General features: G+C 43.4%; 4 protein-coding genes across 4 annotated transcripts; 2 read left to right on the top strand and 2 right to left on the bottom strand.

Moving 5' to 3' along the window:
- Nucleotides 1-2: 2 nt before the first annotated feature.
- LOC126581378 (serine/threonine-protein phosphatase 2A activator) lies at nt 3-1,351 on the top strand. Its single transcript, XM_050244979.1, has 3 exons — nt 3-93; nt 157-665; nt 727-1,351. Exons 1-3 carry the CDS (start codon nt 81-83, stop codon nt 1,252-1,254), a joined length of 1,050 nt encoding a protein of 349 aa, XP_050100936.1. The 5' UTR covers nt 3-80; the 3' UTR covers nt 1,255-1,351.
- A 212-nt stretch (nt 1,352-1,563) lies between these two features.
- On the top strand, nt 1,564-2,416 carry LOC126581097 (probable NADH dehydrogenase [ubiquinone] 1 alpha subcomplex subunit 12). The gene is made up of 4 exons (XM_050244537.1): nt 1,564-1,753; nt 1,854-2,031; nt 2,087-2,171; nt 2,254-2,416. Exons 1-4 carry the CDS (start codon nt 1,659-1,661, stop codon nt 2,325-2,327), a joined length of 432 nt encoding a protein of 143 aa, XP_050100494.1. The 5' UTR covers nt 1,564-1,658; the 3' UTR covers nt 2,328-2,416.
- Nucleotides 2,417-2,595: 179 nt separating this feature from the next.
- LOC126569962 (alpha-2-macroglobulin-like) lies at nt 2,596-7,162 on the bottom strand. The gene is made up of 8 exons (XM_050227390.1): nt 7,058-7,162; nt 5,502-6,978; nt 5,263-5,424; nt 5,072-5,187; nt 4,711-5,000; nt 3,028-4,637; nt 2,796-2,949; nt 2,596-2,730 (listed from the first exon to the last, which is right to left on the bottom strand). The coding sequence occupies exons 1-8, from the start codon at nt 7,138-7,140 to the stop codon at nt 2,693-2,695; spliced, it is 3,930 nt and encodes a 1,309-aa protein (XP_050083347.1). The 5' UTR covers nt 7,141-7,162; the 3' UTR covers nt 2,596-2,692.
- Nucleotides 7,163-7,772: 610 nt separating this feature from the next.
- LOC126569963 (complement C3-like) lies at nt 7,773-12,228 on the bottom strand. The gene is made up of 8 exons (XM_050227391.1): nt 12,124-12,228; nt 10,568-12,044; nt 10,329-10,490; nt 10,138-10,253; nt 9,777-10,066; nt 8,100-9,703; nt 7,885-8,038; nt 7,773-7,819 (listed from the first exon to the last, which is right to left on the bottom strand). The coding sequence occupies exons 1-8, from the start codon at nt 12,204-12,206 to the stop codon at nt 7,782-7,784; spliced, it is 3,924 nt and encodes a 1,307-aa protein (XP_050083348.1). The 5' UTR covers nt 12,207-12,228; the 3' UTR covers nt 7,773-7,781.
- Nucleotides 12,229-15,000: the final 2,772 nt, after the last annotated feature.

Raw genomic sequence — 15,000 nt, 5'->3', positions numbered from 1 at the left:
CATTGCAGAACGCAAAAAAGGCGATTTTGTGGAGCGAGAGAATCAAGTTTTATCACCCGAAATCTCGGTTATCTTTATCGATGGCTGATGCAAGTATGCGGGAATACTGGAGTGTGCCTGTGTACCGTGAGATGAATGTGTAGTTTTTACTTACAGACGCCGAAAACCCACCGAACCGGGTTTACGTCGTGCCGGAGAAGAAGATCAAATCGGCGATGGATATGGCGAAATGGGAAAAATCGGAAGCATATTACGACTTGCTGGGGTTCATAAGTAGCATGTCTATGGCGCTGCAGGGAACACGGGCCAGCCAGAATCTGGAAGTGTCTCCGGTGGTCGAGAAGTTAATGAACGCCATTGACCGGCTAGAGCAGCTCGCCGTGGAAACCCCACCGATCGACCAACCGGCTCGCTTCGGGAATGCCGCGTTCAAGACTTGGTTCCAAAAGATGCGATCCGAAAGCACACAATTGATCGCAGACGCTCTACCAGATACGGCAAAGGAAGCGGTAAAGGAACTGCAAGTGTACTTCGAGGAATCGTTCGGCAATGCAACGCGCATCGATTACGGTACTGGACACGAGCTGGCTTTCGTAATGTTTCTGATGTGCCTGTTCAAAATAGGAGCCATTGAACGAAAAGACGAAGTAGCTGTTGGCTTAAAAGTAAGCGTAGATAACAGCTGCATAGTGCTCTTGTTTGAAACTCGTCTTTCATTTATTGCAGTTGTTCCACAAGTACATCATTTTAGTGAGGAAGCTGCAGGTCACCTACCGCATGGAACCGGCGGGCAGTCATGGGGTGTGGAGTTTGGATGATTTTCAATTCGTTCCCTTCATATGGGGTAGCGCACAACTGGCTGTCAACAGTCCGATCGAACCGGCCCAGTTTGTGGAGGACAAATCGATCGACAAATACAGGAAGGAGCTGATGTTTGTCGGTTGCATCGATTACATCCGGCAGGTTAAAACGGGGCACTTTGCTGAACACTCGAATCAGCTGTGGAGCATCAGTGCCGTGCCGCAGTGGTCCAAAATTAGCACCGGTCTGCTGAAGATGTACCAGAAGGAGGTGCTGTCCAAGTTTCCCGTCATTCAGCATGTCTTTTTCGGTTCGATTCTCACGTTAACACCGGTAAAACCTGGCACACCATTGCCCTGTCCCAGGTTGGGTATGATCCCCAGGCAAAGCGCTTCCGCTGTTCCACCTGTCCCGGCTCCACCTAAATTTGGTGAGGGTGATAGCACAATGTGATAATTCAGGCTACGTGTAGTTTCGTCCGGATACGAAAGGATACTCCATAACCAAACACGAGTTAATTTTGAATGAAGTAATAATGTTTCAAAGATGATAAGAAGCCTTTTTTGTCAACTGCGTGAAATATCCGAAATGCCTACAGGTAGGGTCACCTAGTAAGTATTTCTAAGGAATATGTAATATATCCTTTTCGTGAAAAGAGAAAAGTGCAAAACTTGTTGGCCTTTTTTGTAAAAATAATCGTCAACGGAAAATTCAATTTTATTCGATTTGTGCTAGTGGTGGACCCCCCGGTACTGTCAGATGGTCTCATCAAAATAAATCGTCGCCAAAATCGCACGAACTTTGTGGAACGCATCTGCGGCGGGTTGTAACTTTTTGGCCGTGATTCTGCCAGGATAATGGCTCGCTACGTTGGTCTCGACAAGCTAGGTAAACTGTTCACCTATGTGCGTGATAATGGAGGTATTCGCGCCAGTTTGTACAAACTGTACCGGTAGGTAAACTTTCAATAATAAACTTATGTAACCTCGAGCCAAACCAGCTGGCGTCGCTCGAAAGGACGAAGATTAAACGCTTACCCCGATCCTTTCCAGAATGGACGAGATGAAGTCGGGACGCCTGGTCGGCGAGGACAAATACGGGAACAAATACTACGAAGATCCGTCGCAGTTCTATGGCAGGAACCGCTGGGTCGAGTATGCGCCTCATTTCAATCTCGAGTACGACGGTTCCCAAATCCCGGCCGATTGGTTCGGATGGATGCACTACAAGGTAGGTTCGATTGAAGTTGTTTTGGGTTGCGATACTGAGTGATACTGCATTTCAGACCGATCTTCCGCCGAACCGAGACGGCAACCGTCCCCAATATCCCTGGATGATGGATCATAGCGAGAACGTTTCCGGCAGAAAAGGTAAACTTACGCGCTTGATGGTCTGGTTAGCCGACAGTTTCTTACGTTTTTCCGTTTTAATCTCGAATGCATTACATTACAGAGGCATACATGCCGTACTCAACTACGCGCCCGAAAATTGAGGCTTGGGATCCGAAGAAACAGCAGTCAAACTGAATTTAGACGATGCTTGTAAATAAGTGGCTTTAGAAGCGCTGTAACATTGGTGGTGAATACAGAAGAGTGCACCTGAAAATGACGCGTAATCGCTGTTTCAAAGTGTTCGTCGTGTTAGAGACGACGAAATTCAAAGCATAAGCAACATAAGAAATTCAATCCGAAAGCGGAGCTGCCAAGGTAATAGAGGGATCGCATCGTTGGAAACTGTAAGGCAATCGATTTGTGCCATTTACGATCCGCAGATTTATGGTTTTAGCAACTACAGTTTATTTCAAAAGAACTGGTTCTCGAATCGGTGCTTCATTTCCCATTTATTGTAAACTGTTGTGTCATCTTCTCGTGGCCCCAGCATCATTCCTCTTCTACTCGACAGTATCAAAGCTTTGGAATCCAAATTTATCTGCAAAGATTGCAAACAAAATTCAGTAAACCATAGTTAATGCTGATACAACTAATTTGAATTACCAGGATCAGTTAGGTCATAAACTTTAATCATCCCCGGAAGCTGCCGTGCTGTATTAGTTTGGCGGAATCCAGTTATATTGAAACATGTTTTCCCTGTTGAAATCGTTTCGAAGACAATCACCAAAACTGTGTCATCATTTCTCATCGTATTTGTCTGTTGGAGGAGAGAGGGTTGATTAGTAGCAACGATGCAGTATGATCGTAACGATAGTATGATCAATAAACAACTTACGACGTATTGATCATGCTTCCTCAGGAGATCGACTGATTCGTCATCTACGATGTATCCGGTTGGGAAGGATATTTCACATTTTACCATGTTAGCCCTCTTGCCGTGTTGTTTCGGTTTGAAAGTCAAGCAAACCTGCCAGTCTTCATAGTTCTCCGTATCGCTGGTGAATTTCGTTACAATAATGCCAAATTGTTGTGCCTCAGGCTGTTTGACCTTAGATATGATGTATCTGTAGCTGATATAAAAGGAACCTGTTAAGGTTCCTTCTCCGACGATATTCAGAGATCGTGTCTTTGGCGGTAATTGGATTGCTTTGTTGTTATCCACCTTATCACCGAACGACAGTTGCATGGGAGTTTTGCTACCTGAAATGGTCGCTTCCAAACTCCAGTTAAATGTATGTTGTTGGAAAATCGTTCTGTCGGCATAAGCAATCAGCGCTCGTAAAGCGATGCGTGAGTTAGGGGATGGACTAGTGGCATCACCCAAACGATAAGGCTGCTGTCTGAGCCAGTTGAAGATCTGCTCGCTATCAACGAGATTTCCTCTTTCAATCCACAATAATAAAACGTATGCTGATGCTTCCAAATCCGTACTGACTGTGGAGTTCCACCACCACTTCGTTTTAGAAGGGTTGCGCAATCTTGTTTCCGTTAAATTGACCACCAATTCTAACAGTGTTGACTCTATGTTGGGCCCTTTTGCCGTTTCGATTTTTCTGTTTTTAGCCGACTGTAAGGCATATCCTGTCAACGCCAAGTGATACGGATCGGATAGTTTTTTTGATGAAGAAATTAAGAACTTCGTGGCGCTTCGCATAACTGATTCGTACTTCCAAGAAATAGTGTCCAGTTTAAGGAACGCGAGTAGAGCGTGAGCTGTTATTTCGATCGACAGTACTTCGTCGAGATCGCCAGTTTCACAGAACGATCCTTTCGCGGACTGCTTCTGTTTGAGCCAATCTAAAGCTTTCTCTAGTACCGGTCCCTGGGCCGGAGTATATTTCGCTTTCTTCGCAAAGATCAGTGCTTGAATGGCGGTTAGTGTATCACGGCATGTGGAGCTGGCTGCGCGATCATCGGCGATGTTAAACGATCCATCTGCGTTGGCTTGTGTCTCAATCTTTTTTATCGAAGTTTCGATGATTTTCCTTGCAGTCGCCATTTTCTCTGGCCAGTTCATTCTACTCTTGACAATCACTTCGTGCACTAATGCAGCTCTCATGGCCATGGTATAGGGATCGAGCGATTCAGTCAGTGTATCCAGCAGCATGTTTTTGGATAAAGTGTTGGTTTTGGGTTGGTTTTGGCTTAGTTTTATCGATACTTTCTCAGAGCCAGGTTCCGCTGAAGGAGGAATAGGTATCTGAATTTTTTTAAAGGAAATGTGGCTGTTAAGGACGTTGACAGGACGTATTATTGTATCAGAAACCAGTAAAGTCTCCGGATCTACCCGGAGAACCGTTGTAGCATAAGAGTATGGAGCAGAAGGATATAAGAGTTTAGCGCATGCAGTAAGCTTAATAGTACCCAGCTTTTTGGGCCTTATAACAAATTCGGCACGTTGTACTTCATAGGGTTTGAGTGTACCATATACAGATTTTGACTCAGCTAGAAAAAGATCAACATTTGATTAGATTAATACAAATTATTGAACGAAACAGAACAAGGATGCATATCTCACCATCCATTTTCCCGGAGTTGTTGACGAAGATGAATTCATTGGCAGAGTTCAGGAGCTGTAGCAACAATACACCCGTATGGTTATGTTTGCTTACGATGTAAACGTCCACCGGGATCGTTTCCAATCCGGTAACTGAGTATGGCACATGAATATAAATTTCAACTGGACTTTCACGCCGCCTTGTCTCCGGAACGGCGATGCGTAGCCCATTCTGTTCGCTATATGCAAAAGCAGCTACTGTCCAGGTTTTGACATGCAATGGGACGTTGAATATAAACTGTGTGCTATTTCTGGTAATGAAATGATAAGAAATTCAATTTAGTTTCGACTCAGCGCTACATTTTAGACATGATTTTCCAACCTAGTTGCGTTCCAGAACAACAACGGTGTCAATCCTCCGGTTAATTGTTCATGACGAGCGATAGATTGAGTTCCCACATTGTGCACATCATATGACACAACTGATATAGAATCGTCCTAAAAGATGGCAAAATTGGAAATATTTCTCATAATCTATTCCCTTCATTTGCTTTTAACTCTTTTTAAACTTGCCTCAGGGTCAACAGGACAGTTAAACATAAGCTCGATATCTTTCCTGATCAGATTCTCTTCTAACGCTCCTTCATAAACTGCCATCCCTACCCGTTCATTGGGGCTGGCAGTAACAGTTAAATTATAATTGTCTTCTAGCAGAGGATGCAGTTCAAATTGCAGCTGAAAAATGATATTGCCATTGCATATACTAAGGTAGATCAGTATATGCTAAATGTAGCTGTTTGATGTTTTATTACCTCTTGTACTACTGGAAGAGTGTTGAACGAAACGGAAGTATACACGACGGTGCCGCTGTTCATGGCAAATACATGAATCCGATCGACAGCAGAATCTATGGAAAGCTTTTCGCCCGATATATGGTGATGAGTTTTGGCAATTTCGCTTGTATGGATTGTAATACGTTTTCGATTCCCGGAACTTTGCATTATTGCGATATCGTTCACTGCAGCCGACGAAGTTACCGATATATCCTTACGAGCCCCATTCGGAACCAATCGCACATGGAGATCATGGCTGGTGTTCTCTTCTACCATGAGTGTGGCCGTTGCATCCTTGTATGTTGCAGTGAATGTCACTGTATATGCTTCTTCAGGCAGCTTAACGGAAACAACTGCAGTTCCTAGTTGATCTATTTTTACATTGAATGATCTAATCGGCCCAGTTTCTTCAGATTCAGCGAGTATTGACACTTCTGGTGAGGCTTCTGACAACGGCTTCCCGTTGGGATTGGTCAACTGAACAAGGAAGGTGACATTATTACCATTCTCAAAACTAACCAACTTGTGCAGAGACAATTTGTAAGGAATATTGTAAATTCTTATCACTGTGTTGTACTCGTGCAAACGTTCGGTTAACTGGTTTGTCGTCACAATAGTGGCCTTCACATTTACCTCTCGCGCATTCTCACTCATATCCGTAACATTAACGAGTTTATCGATAGGAATCTCGACTTGCGTGCTACCGTTAATAGAAATGCCGTTTTGCATGTACTGCTCACGATCTCCGGAAAGTTCTAGCTGAAGCGTCCCATTCAGAGGCTCACCAAACGTGTACCGGGCTGAAACATGGAGCACCACTGTACGGTCAGTGAGCATGATAATGTCCTTGGTGGTGATGCTTATCTCCTGGATAGGAGTGGTGCTCTGTAGCACGTGGAAATAAGTTTTCGTCGTTTGGTCTCCGATCTTTACTCCAAATGTCCATTGGCCCAACTCCAGTTGATGCCCGAGAAGGTATTCTCCACTGTAGATTGCTTCTGCATCGAGCTGTATGTTTTGATTAAGAACAAATCGTCCATCGTCCAATAAAATGGTTGCATCGAACAAACGAGCTCCGGCTGGCATCGGTTGATATTGCGGATCGGTAAGAAGGATCCGGTATTTTACGAAATCGCCCGGACTGTACACCCGTTGGCTCATCTGTATCAGCACCTTCGGTTGATAACGCAATTGAATTTCCCCAAGTACACCGTAGAATTCATTCGAGGTCAGGAACTCCAACTCCATCTTATCGCTAGGGGTTTCATACCAAGGCGAAGGTATGATGAAGTGGTTGAAATGTCCTTTTGCGACGTTGCTCGTTTTTGATTCTTCATTTGTGTTTCCACTATTTTTGATGGTGAATTTACAGTCGTTCTCGAAATCAAGATTCACTAGCAATATCTCAGCTGACTGATTTGAATATGCCGTCGAAGGTAGAATGGCAAAGAAATCACTGTAGAATAGAAGGCAGTACCAGTTGGCATAAGTGATGAAACAACCTTTGGTCAATCGAACTGCTTCAGATGCACTACCTTTCATCAGCACAGATCGATGTGATGTACACCAGAGCGACTATCAAACGCACAATAACGTTACATTGACCGTTTGAGCACATTTTCGTCCGATCACTGGCACAGTTTGCGAAAGACTGCGACTGCCAGCAGTGAATGTTTACGATGATCTCTTAGAGTCTGGGGATTCCCAATGAAGAGGTTATCACATTAATGCCCGACCCTTGTTTAATCAGCGACCAATTATGACCAGCCTTGTTGGTGCTAAACGCGGAGAGATGCTTGGTGAAGCAGCAGATGATTGGTGTCAGCTTTGTGGTTAATACATAATAGTTAACCTTCCTGCTATCAGGATCAGGAGTCGTATAAAAAATCAAAATCGAAATAAAATTGACAGTGTTGTAAGAATCACACAGTTCGAAGCGGTGAGGTAGTTGATACATGGAATTGTTGATTGAAACTTTATTTATATTTGTGTTTTACTGATATGCGTAACGAAACCATATATACAAAGAACGGTTATTGCTCAAGGAACCCCCCACCCCCCCTCCCGCCATGCACGTGCTTCATTTCAGCTACACTCACTAGACTGTCGACCAGGCACTGGTGATCGAAGTTTTATATTTAGTCGGTTTTTACGATTATAGATTACTTCATATTAAATGGTGCTTGAATCGGTGCTTCGGGTTTAACCTTTACTGTGAAGTTCTGTTTTATCTTGTTGTCCTAGAACAAGATTCCTTCGTCACTTAACAGTATCGAAACTTTGGAATCCAAATTTATCTGCAAAGAATGAAAACAAAATGTGGTAAGCCTTATTTAATTCTGGTAAATCTACACTCAATTACCGGGATCAGTTAGGTCATGAACTTTAATCATCCCTGGAAGCTGCCGAGCTGTTTTAGTTTTGCGCAATCCCGTTACGCTGAAACATTCTGGTTGTATTGAAATTGTCTCAAAGACGATCACTAAAACTGTGTCATCATTTTTCATCGTATTTGACTGTTGGAGAGAAGGTTCATTAGTAGCCTCGATTCAGTTATATGATTAGTAAAAAACTTACGACGTATCGATAATGCTTCCTCAAAAGATCGACAGATTTAGTTTCTGCAATGTATCCGGTTGGGAAGGATATTTCACATTTCACCATGTTAGTCCTCTCGCTGACTTGTGATGGGTTGAAAGTCAAGCAAACCTGCCAATTCTCTAAGTTCTCCGTATCGCTTGTAACTTTGGCAATTTTAATGATAAATTTCTGATTCCGACGGGCACTTGGGATGCTGTAGCTGTAGTTGATAGAAAAGGAACCTGTTAAGGTTCCCTTTCCGACGATATTCAAAGATCGTGTCTTTGGCGGTAATTGAATCGCTCTGTTGTTATCCACCTTATCATTGAAAGACATTTGCAGGGGCGTTTTACTTCCCGAAACGATCGCTTCCAAAGTCCATTTGAACGCGTGTTGTTGGAAAATCGTTTTATCAGCATAAGCAATTAGCGCTCGCAAAGCGATGCGTGAGTTAGGGGATGGACTAGTGGCATCACCTAAACGATAAGGCTGCTGTCTGAGCCAGTTGAAGATCTGTTCGCTATCAACAAGATTTCCTCTTTCAATCCACAATAATAAAACGTATGCTGATGCTTCCAAATCCGTACTGACTGTGGAGTTCCACCACCACTTCGTTTTAGAAGGGTTGCGCAATCTTGTTTCCGTTAATTTGACCACCAATTCTAACAGTGTTGACTCTATGTTGGGCCCTTTTGCCGTTTCGATTTTTCTGTTTTTAGCCGACTGTAAGGCATATCCTGCCAACGCCAAGTGATACGGATCGGATAGTTTTTTTGATGAAGAATTTAAGAACTTCGTGGCGCTACGCATAACTGATTCGTACTTCCAAGAAATAGTGTCCAGTTTAAGGAACGCGAGTAGAGCGTGAGCTGTTATTTCGATCGACAGTACTTCGTCGAGATCGCCAGTTTCACAGAACGATCCTTTCGCGGACTGCTTCTGTTTGAGCCAATCTAAAGCTTTCTCTAGTACCGGTCCCTGGGCCGGAGTATATTTCGCTTTCTTCGCAAAGATCAGTGCTTGAATGGCGGTTAGTGTATCACGGCATGTGGAGCTGGCTGCGCGATCATCGGCGATGTTAAACGATCCATCTGCGTTGGCTTGTGTCTCAATCTTTTTTATCGAAGTTTCGATGATTTTCCTTGCAGTCGCCATTTTCTCTGGCCAGTTCATTCTACTCTTGACAATCACTTCGTGCACTAATGCAGCTCTCATGGCCATGGTATAGGGATCGAGCGATTCGGTCAGTGTATCCAGCAGCATGTTTTTGGATAAGGTGTTGGTTTTGGGTTGGTTTTGGCTTAGTTTTATCGATACTTTCTCAGAGCCAGGTTCCGCTGAAGGAGGAATAGGTATCTGAATTTTTTTAAAGGAAATGTGGCTGTTAAGGACGTTGACAGGACGTATTATTGTATCAGAAACCAGTAAAGTCTCCGGATCTACCCGGAGAACCGTTGTAGCATAAGAGTATGGAGCGGAAGGATATAAGAGTTTAGCGCATGCAGTAAGCTTAATAGTACCCAGCTTTTTAGGTCTTATAACAAATTCGGCACGTTGTACTTCATAGGGTTTGAGTGTACCATATACAGATTTTGACTCAGCTAGAAAAAGATCAACATTTGATTAGATTAATACAAATTATTGAACGAAACAGAACAAGGGTGCATATCTCACCATCCATTTTCCCGGAGTTGTTGACGAAGATGAATTCATTGGCAGAGTTCAGGAGCTGTAGCAACAATACACCCGTATGGTTATGTTTGCTTACAATGTAAACGTCCACCGGGATCGTTTCCAATCCGGTAACTGAGTATGGCACATGAATATAAATTTCAACTGGACTTTCACGCCGCCTTGTCTCCGGAACGGCGATGCGTAGCCCATTCTGTTCGCTATATGCAAAGCTAGCTACTGTCCAGGTTTTGACATGCATTGGGACGTTGAATATAAACTGTGTACTATTTCTGGTAATGGAATGATAAGAAATTCAATTTAGTTTCGACTCAGCGCTACATTTTAGACATGATTTTCCAACCTAGTTGCATTCCAGAACAACAACGGTGCCAATCCTCCGGTTGAAGGTTCATGACGAGCGATAGATTGAGTTCCCACATTGTGCACATCATATGACACAACTGATATAGAATCGTCCTAAAAGATGGCAAAAATGGAAATATTTCTCATAATCTATTCCCTTCATTTGCTTTTAACTCTTTTTAAACTTGCCTCAGGGTCAACAGGACAGTTAAACATAAGCTCGATATCTTTCCTGATCAGATTCTCTTCTAACGCTCCTTCATAAACTGCCATCCCTACCCGTTCATTGGGGCTGGCAGTAACAGTTAAATTATAATTGTCTTCTAGCAGAGGATACAGTTCAAATTGCAGCTGAAAAATGATAATGTCATTGGATATACTAAGGTAGGATATTATATGCTAAATGTAGCTGTTTGATGTTTTATTACCTCTTGTACTACTGGAAGAGTGTTGAACGAAACGGAAGTATACACGACGGTGCCGCTGTTCATGGCAAATACATGAATCCGATCGACAGCAGAATCTATGGAAAGCTTTTCGCCCGATATATGGTGATGAGTTTTGGCAATTTCGCTTGTATGGATTGTAATACGTTTTCGACTCCCGGAACTTTGCATTATTGCGATATCGTTAACTGCAGCCGACGAAGTTACCGATATATCCTTACGAGCCCCATTCGGAACCAATCGCACATGGAGATCGTGGCTGGTGTTCTCTTCTACCATGAGTGTGGCCGTTGCATCCTTGTATGTTGCAGTGAATGTCACTGTATATGCTTCTTCAGGCAGCTTAACGGAAACAACTGCAGTTCCTAGTTGATCTATTTTTACATTGAATGATCTAATCGGCCCAGTTTCTTCAGATTCAGCGAGTATTGACACTTCTGGTGAGGCTTCTGACAACGGCTTCCCGTTGGGATTGGTCAACTGCACAAGGAAGGTGACATTATTGCCATTCTCAAAACTAACCAACTTGTGCAGAGACAATTTGTAAGGAATATTGTAAATTCTTATCACTGTGTTGTACTCGTGCAAACGTTCGGTTAACTGGTTTGTCGTCACAATAGTGGCCTTCACATTTACCTCTCGCGCATTCTCACTCATATCCGTAACATTAACGAGTTTATCGATAGGAATCTCGACTTGCGTGCTACCGTTAATAGAAATGCCGTTTTGCATGTATTGCTCACGATCTCCGGAAAGTTCTAGCTGAAGCGTCCCATTCAGAGGCTCACCAAACGTGTACCGGGCTGAAACATGGAGCACCACTGTACGGTCGGTGAGCATGATAATGTCTTTGGTGGTGATGCTTATCTCCTGGATAGGAGTGGTGTTCTGTAGCACGTGGAAATAAGTTTTCGTCGTTTGGTCTCCGATCTTTACTCCAAATGTCCATTGGCCCAACTCCAGTTGATGCCCGAGAAGGTATTCTCCACTGTAGATTGCTTCAGCATCGAGCTGTATGTTTTGATTAAGAACAAATCGTCCATCGTCCAATAAAATTGTTGCATCGAACAAACGAGCTCCGGCTGGCATCGGTTGATATTGCGGATCGGTAAGAAGGATCCGATATTTTACGAAATCTCCCGGACTGTACACCCGTTGGCTCATCTGTATCAGCACCTTCGGTTGATAACGCAATTGAATTTCCCCAAGTACACCGTAGAATTCATTCGAGGTCAGGAACTCCAACTCCATCTTATCGCTAGGGGTTTCATACCAAGGCGAAGGTATGATGAAGTGGTTGAAATGTCCTTTTGCGACGTTGCTCGTTTTTGATTCTTCATTTGTGTTTCCACTATTTTTGATGGTGAATTTACAGTCGTTTTCGAAATCAAGATTCACTAGCAATATCTCAGCTGACTGATTTGAATATGCCGTCGAAGGTAGAATGGCAAAGAAATCACTGTAGAATAGAAGGCAGTACCAGTTGGCATAAGTGATGAAACAACCTTTGGTCAATCGAACTGCTTCAGATGCACTACCTTTCATCAGCACAGATCGATGTGATGTACATCAGAGCGACTATCAAACGCACAAGAACGTTACACCAGCCGGTTGAGCACATTTTCGTCCGATCACTGGCACAGTTTGCGAAAGACTGCGACTGCCAGCAGTGAATGTTTACGATGATCTCTGAGTGTCTGGGAATTCCCATTGACGAGGAAGAGGTTATCATATTCCTGGCCTTCCCTCGCCTAATCAGCGAACAATTGTGGCCAGTCTTGTTGATGCTGAATGCGGAGAGAGGTTTGCGGAGCAGCAATGCTCTCAGGTCTGTGGTTGATCATATAATATATGCGCTTACTAGGTGAGAGCCAGTCAGTTAAACTTTATTTAGTAGTATGCGTGTGAAGAAGGGTACCTTTTCGTAAAAAAATAATCTACAGTAAAAGGTACGAGATCATCTCATCAGTATAGTGCGTTAGTGCTTTTGGCGTGCTGTCTCGAACAAAATACCAATACAATTTGAAATACCAAAGCCATTACCAACTACCAGAGACATATCGGGAACGTAAGAACCTAAAACTAACTGTTCAGCGGTTTGAGGAAAAGAATGAAACGACCATATCTAATCTATTGACAGCTCCCATTAGCCCTTCAAACAATAAATCACGCACGCACCCTCGTCAAACTGAGCAGTTCGCTAATGGATGGGGTGGCGGAGCACTGGTAAATCGCAGCACATGGTGAGCACTCGCTTAACGTTTGCACGAGCGTCGAGCGTTCCCTTGCAGCGACGGGCGCGCTCTGGCCGGCAGCATCACCACCCGTCGGTAGACGTCTTCATCGTATTTCCTAGCGGTGATGATGTGTCGTCGCAGGATATTGGCGTGTCCGGTGGCTCAACAAATTCGGTAAATTGTAAAATAAACAATCAATATTTGTTCGTCTTAAGATGTGTACCCAGCGTCACGTCGGAGTCATGTGTTATCGAGTCTTGGCAGTGTGTCCTTTTCCCAATTAGTAAGTCAGTCGTAAAGACTAATTTTACGCAACTAATACTATGGTACTGTCAAGTGATTTAGAATCGAAAACTATTATTTGCGAATACTTTCAAACCAACAGTCCCACTGCATCTGTCTTGTAAGGCTCTATTCTCCGTAGTTCTTCATGCTCATTGTTTTAATGATGCCACCATTCGGCGTAAATTTGCTTACGTTCTTTCACTGATCGATGTTGCACCGATTCTCGGATCCCGTTTGGAAGGAAAATCGTACACCCTCCTTAACGCTGTACCATCCGGACTGGCACTTGAACGGTTCGCAGAAGGAGGTGGTTGATGCAAACTCGGAAGGCAATTCTGTCGCCCGTCGTCCGTACATACGGCCATCCCAGATTTATTCCGATTTGCCATTGTGGTTTGGGTTTTGGCACATCGTTTTCGAGGGGACGGGCCTTGATAGCACGCAAGGCGGTTGCACCCCGATCGGAGCGCATAGGAATTGGCGAATTTTCGGTCGAAGCATCGAACGCAAGAGCTAATGGTGGCCGCTAGCGTGAAACAACAACAGAACACCATCCAATCGGTTCAGTTGATGAGGCTTTCTATTGATTGTGGTTGCTGCCCGTGGTGTTTGTTGTGGTCTAGCGCAGCACAAGCAGGGGCGCAGCACTATTCGGGGCTCTGCACACACAACTTTCATCTTTCGAAGGCAAACGCGACGACAGCCCGGCAGCCATTTGGGTTTATTTGCTTCGAACTTCGGCTCGACTGAATATAGCCACCGGTTCGAAGGATATGACAATCAACGAAACACTAAGCTTTAGTAGTAGCTGCATTACGCTCGGAGCGGCATTTCGTTCCGGGGAGCGGTGTGTGGCAATAGAATTCAAATTTTATCGCTTCAACGGTCACAGAAGAACCGGACAAGTATGTGATTCACCGTTTTCGATGTTCGGTTTTTTTTTATTCTCGTTTAGTTTTAGTCTTGTCAGCTTTTAAGTAAAAATCGAATTGTTTGATCCAAGAAAAGCATTAGCTATGTAAAATAATCATAAACGGAAATCGATTTCTTCTGAACGAGTTGTTGGATGCCATTTTAACAACATTCTATAGGTAAACTGCATACATCGTAGAGAAGTTGAGCCGTCCGTAAGCTGGTTAGAGGATTTCAATTTTGATCTCTTAACAGTCTACTCAAGTCAAAATGTTGAACGGTTTGCTATCCTCTTCTGAGAAGATGAGTAATCCTCAAAGAACGAATCCATCGATGAATAAATGAAAACGGCTCACTTGCGTATGTTGCAAGAGAAGGTTTGTTAAATGTTATTAAATTCCATGCAAAGTATCTTTTTGTTGTATTTATTACTGATAAAATCCATAAATTATTAAAAAAAACTATCAACCAATCTTATAACGACATAAAACGTACATATTAATTTCTTACTGGGAGTAACAAGATGTGCAAAATATGTTCTGCGCCATCTGGATCCGGAAAAGCAAAGAATTACTCTTTTGTTTGGCAATTCGGAATCAATTAGTCTTTTTGCTTATCATTGGATTTGGATGCGCTCCTAAGTTGCATTTTAATTTGTCGAATCCGTTCGCTGTATACTGTTGCATGCAAAAAACCATCCTTTTATTTATGCTTCGTCAAACCAGAATCGAGTCAGCTCGGTGGTCGTACTTCAACGCAACTGACCGTACACCCGTCGATTCAATGTGCAACGTGAGTGTTCTTACTGCATTTGATTTGCATTGTTTATCTTGAAATTGGATTTACAGCGGCAAAACTGAGAACAAACATAGGAAAACATTGGCCCAATTCATCCCATGGTCATCGGACGGATCCCGTGTCAAAGTCAACAGGAATGAGCATCATGTTGCTGGAGAGCAATTTCTGGATTTATTAAAATTT

The sequence above is a fragment of the Anopheles aquasalis genome, chromosome 2 (assembly GCF_943734665.1).
Source record: "Anopheles aquasalis chromosome 2, idAnoAquaMG_Q_19, whole genome shotgun sequence".
Classification (NCBI taxonomy): Eukaryota; Metazoa; Arthropoda; class Insecta; order Diptera; family Culicidae; genus Anopheles; species Anopheles aquasalis.
The sequence above is the reverse complement of the archived record's forward strand: the minus strand, read 5'-3'. Positions and strand labels throughout refer to the sequence as shown.

Coding starts and splice junctions, on each gene's coding strand:
- LOC126581378 (XM_050244979.1), top strand. Junction 666..726: donor AAGTAGCTGTTGGCTTAAAA/GTAAGCGTAGAT, acceptor CATTTATTGCAG/TTGTTCCACAAGTACATCAT.
- LOC126581097 (XM_050244537.1), top strand. CDS start 1,659: ATGGCTCGCTACGTTGGTCTCGACAAGCTAGGTAAACTGTTCACCTAT. Junction 1,754..1,853: donor AGTTTGTACAAACTGTACCG/GTAGGTAAACTT, acceptor GATCCTTTCCAG/AATGGACGAGATGAAGTCGG. Junction 2,032..2,086: donor TCGGATGGATGCACTACAAG/GTAGGTTCGATT, acceptor ACTGCATTTCAG/ACCGATCTTCCGCCGAACCG.
- LOC126569962 (XM_050227390.1), bottom strand. CDS start 7,140: ATGTGCTCAAACGGTCAATGTAACGTTATTGTGCGTTTGATAGTCGCT. Junction 6,979..7,057: donor TCGATCTGTGCTGATGAAAG/GTAGTGCATCTG, acceptor TCTATTCTACAG/TGATTTCTTTGCCATTCTAC. Junction 2,950..3,027: donor GGAAGCATGATCAATACGTC/GTAAGTTGTTTA, acceptor CTCCTCCAACAG/ACAAATACGATGAGAAATGA.
- LOC126569963 (XM_050227391.1), bottom strand. CDS start 12,206: ATGTGCTCAACCGGCTGGTGTAACGTTCTTGTGCGTTTGATAGTCGCT. Junction 10,254..10,328: donor ACTGTCCTGTTGACCCTGAG/GCAAGTTTAAAA, acceptor GCCATCTTTTAG/GACGATTCTATATCAGTTGT. Junction 7,820..7,884: donor TCATGACCTAACTGATCCCG/GTAATTGAGTGT, acceptor CATTCTTTGCAG/ATAAATTTGGATTCCAAAGT.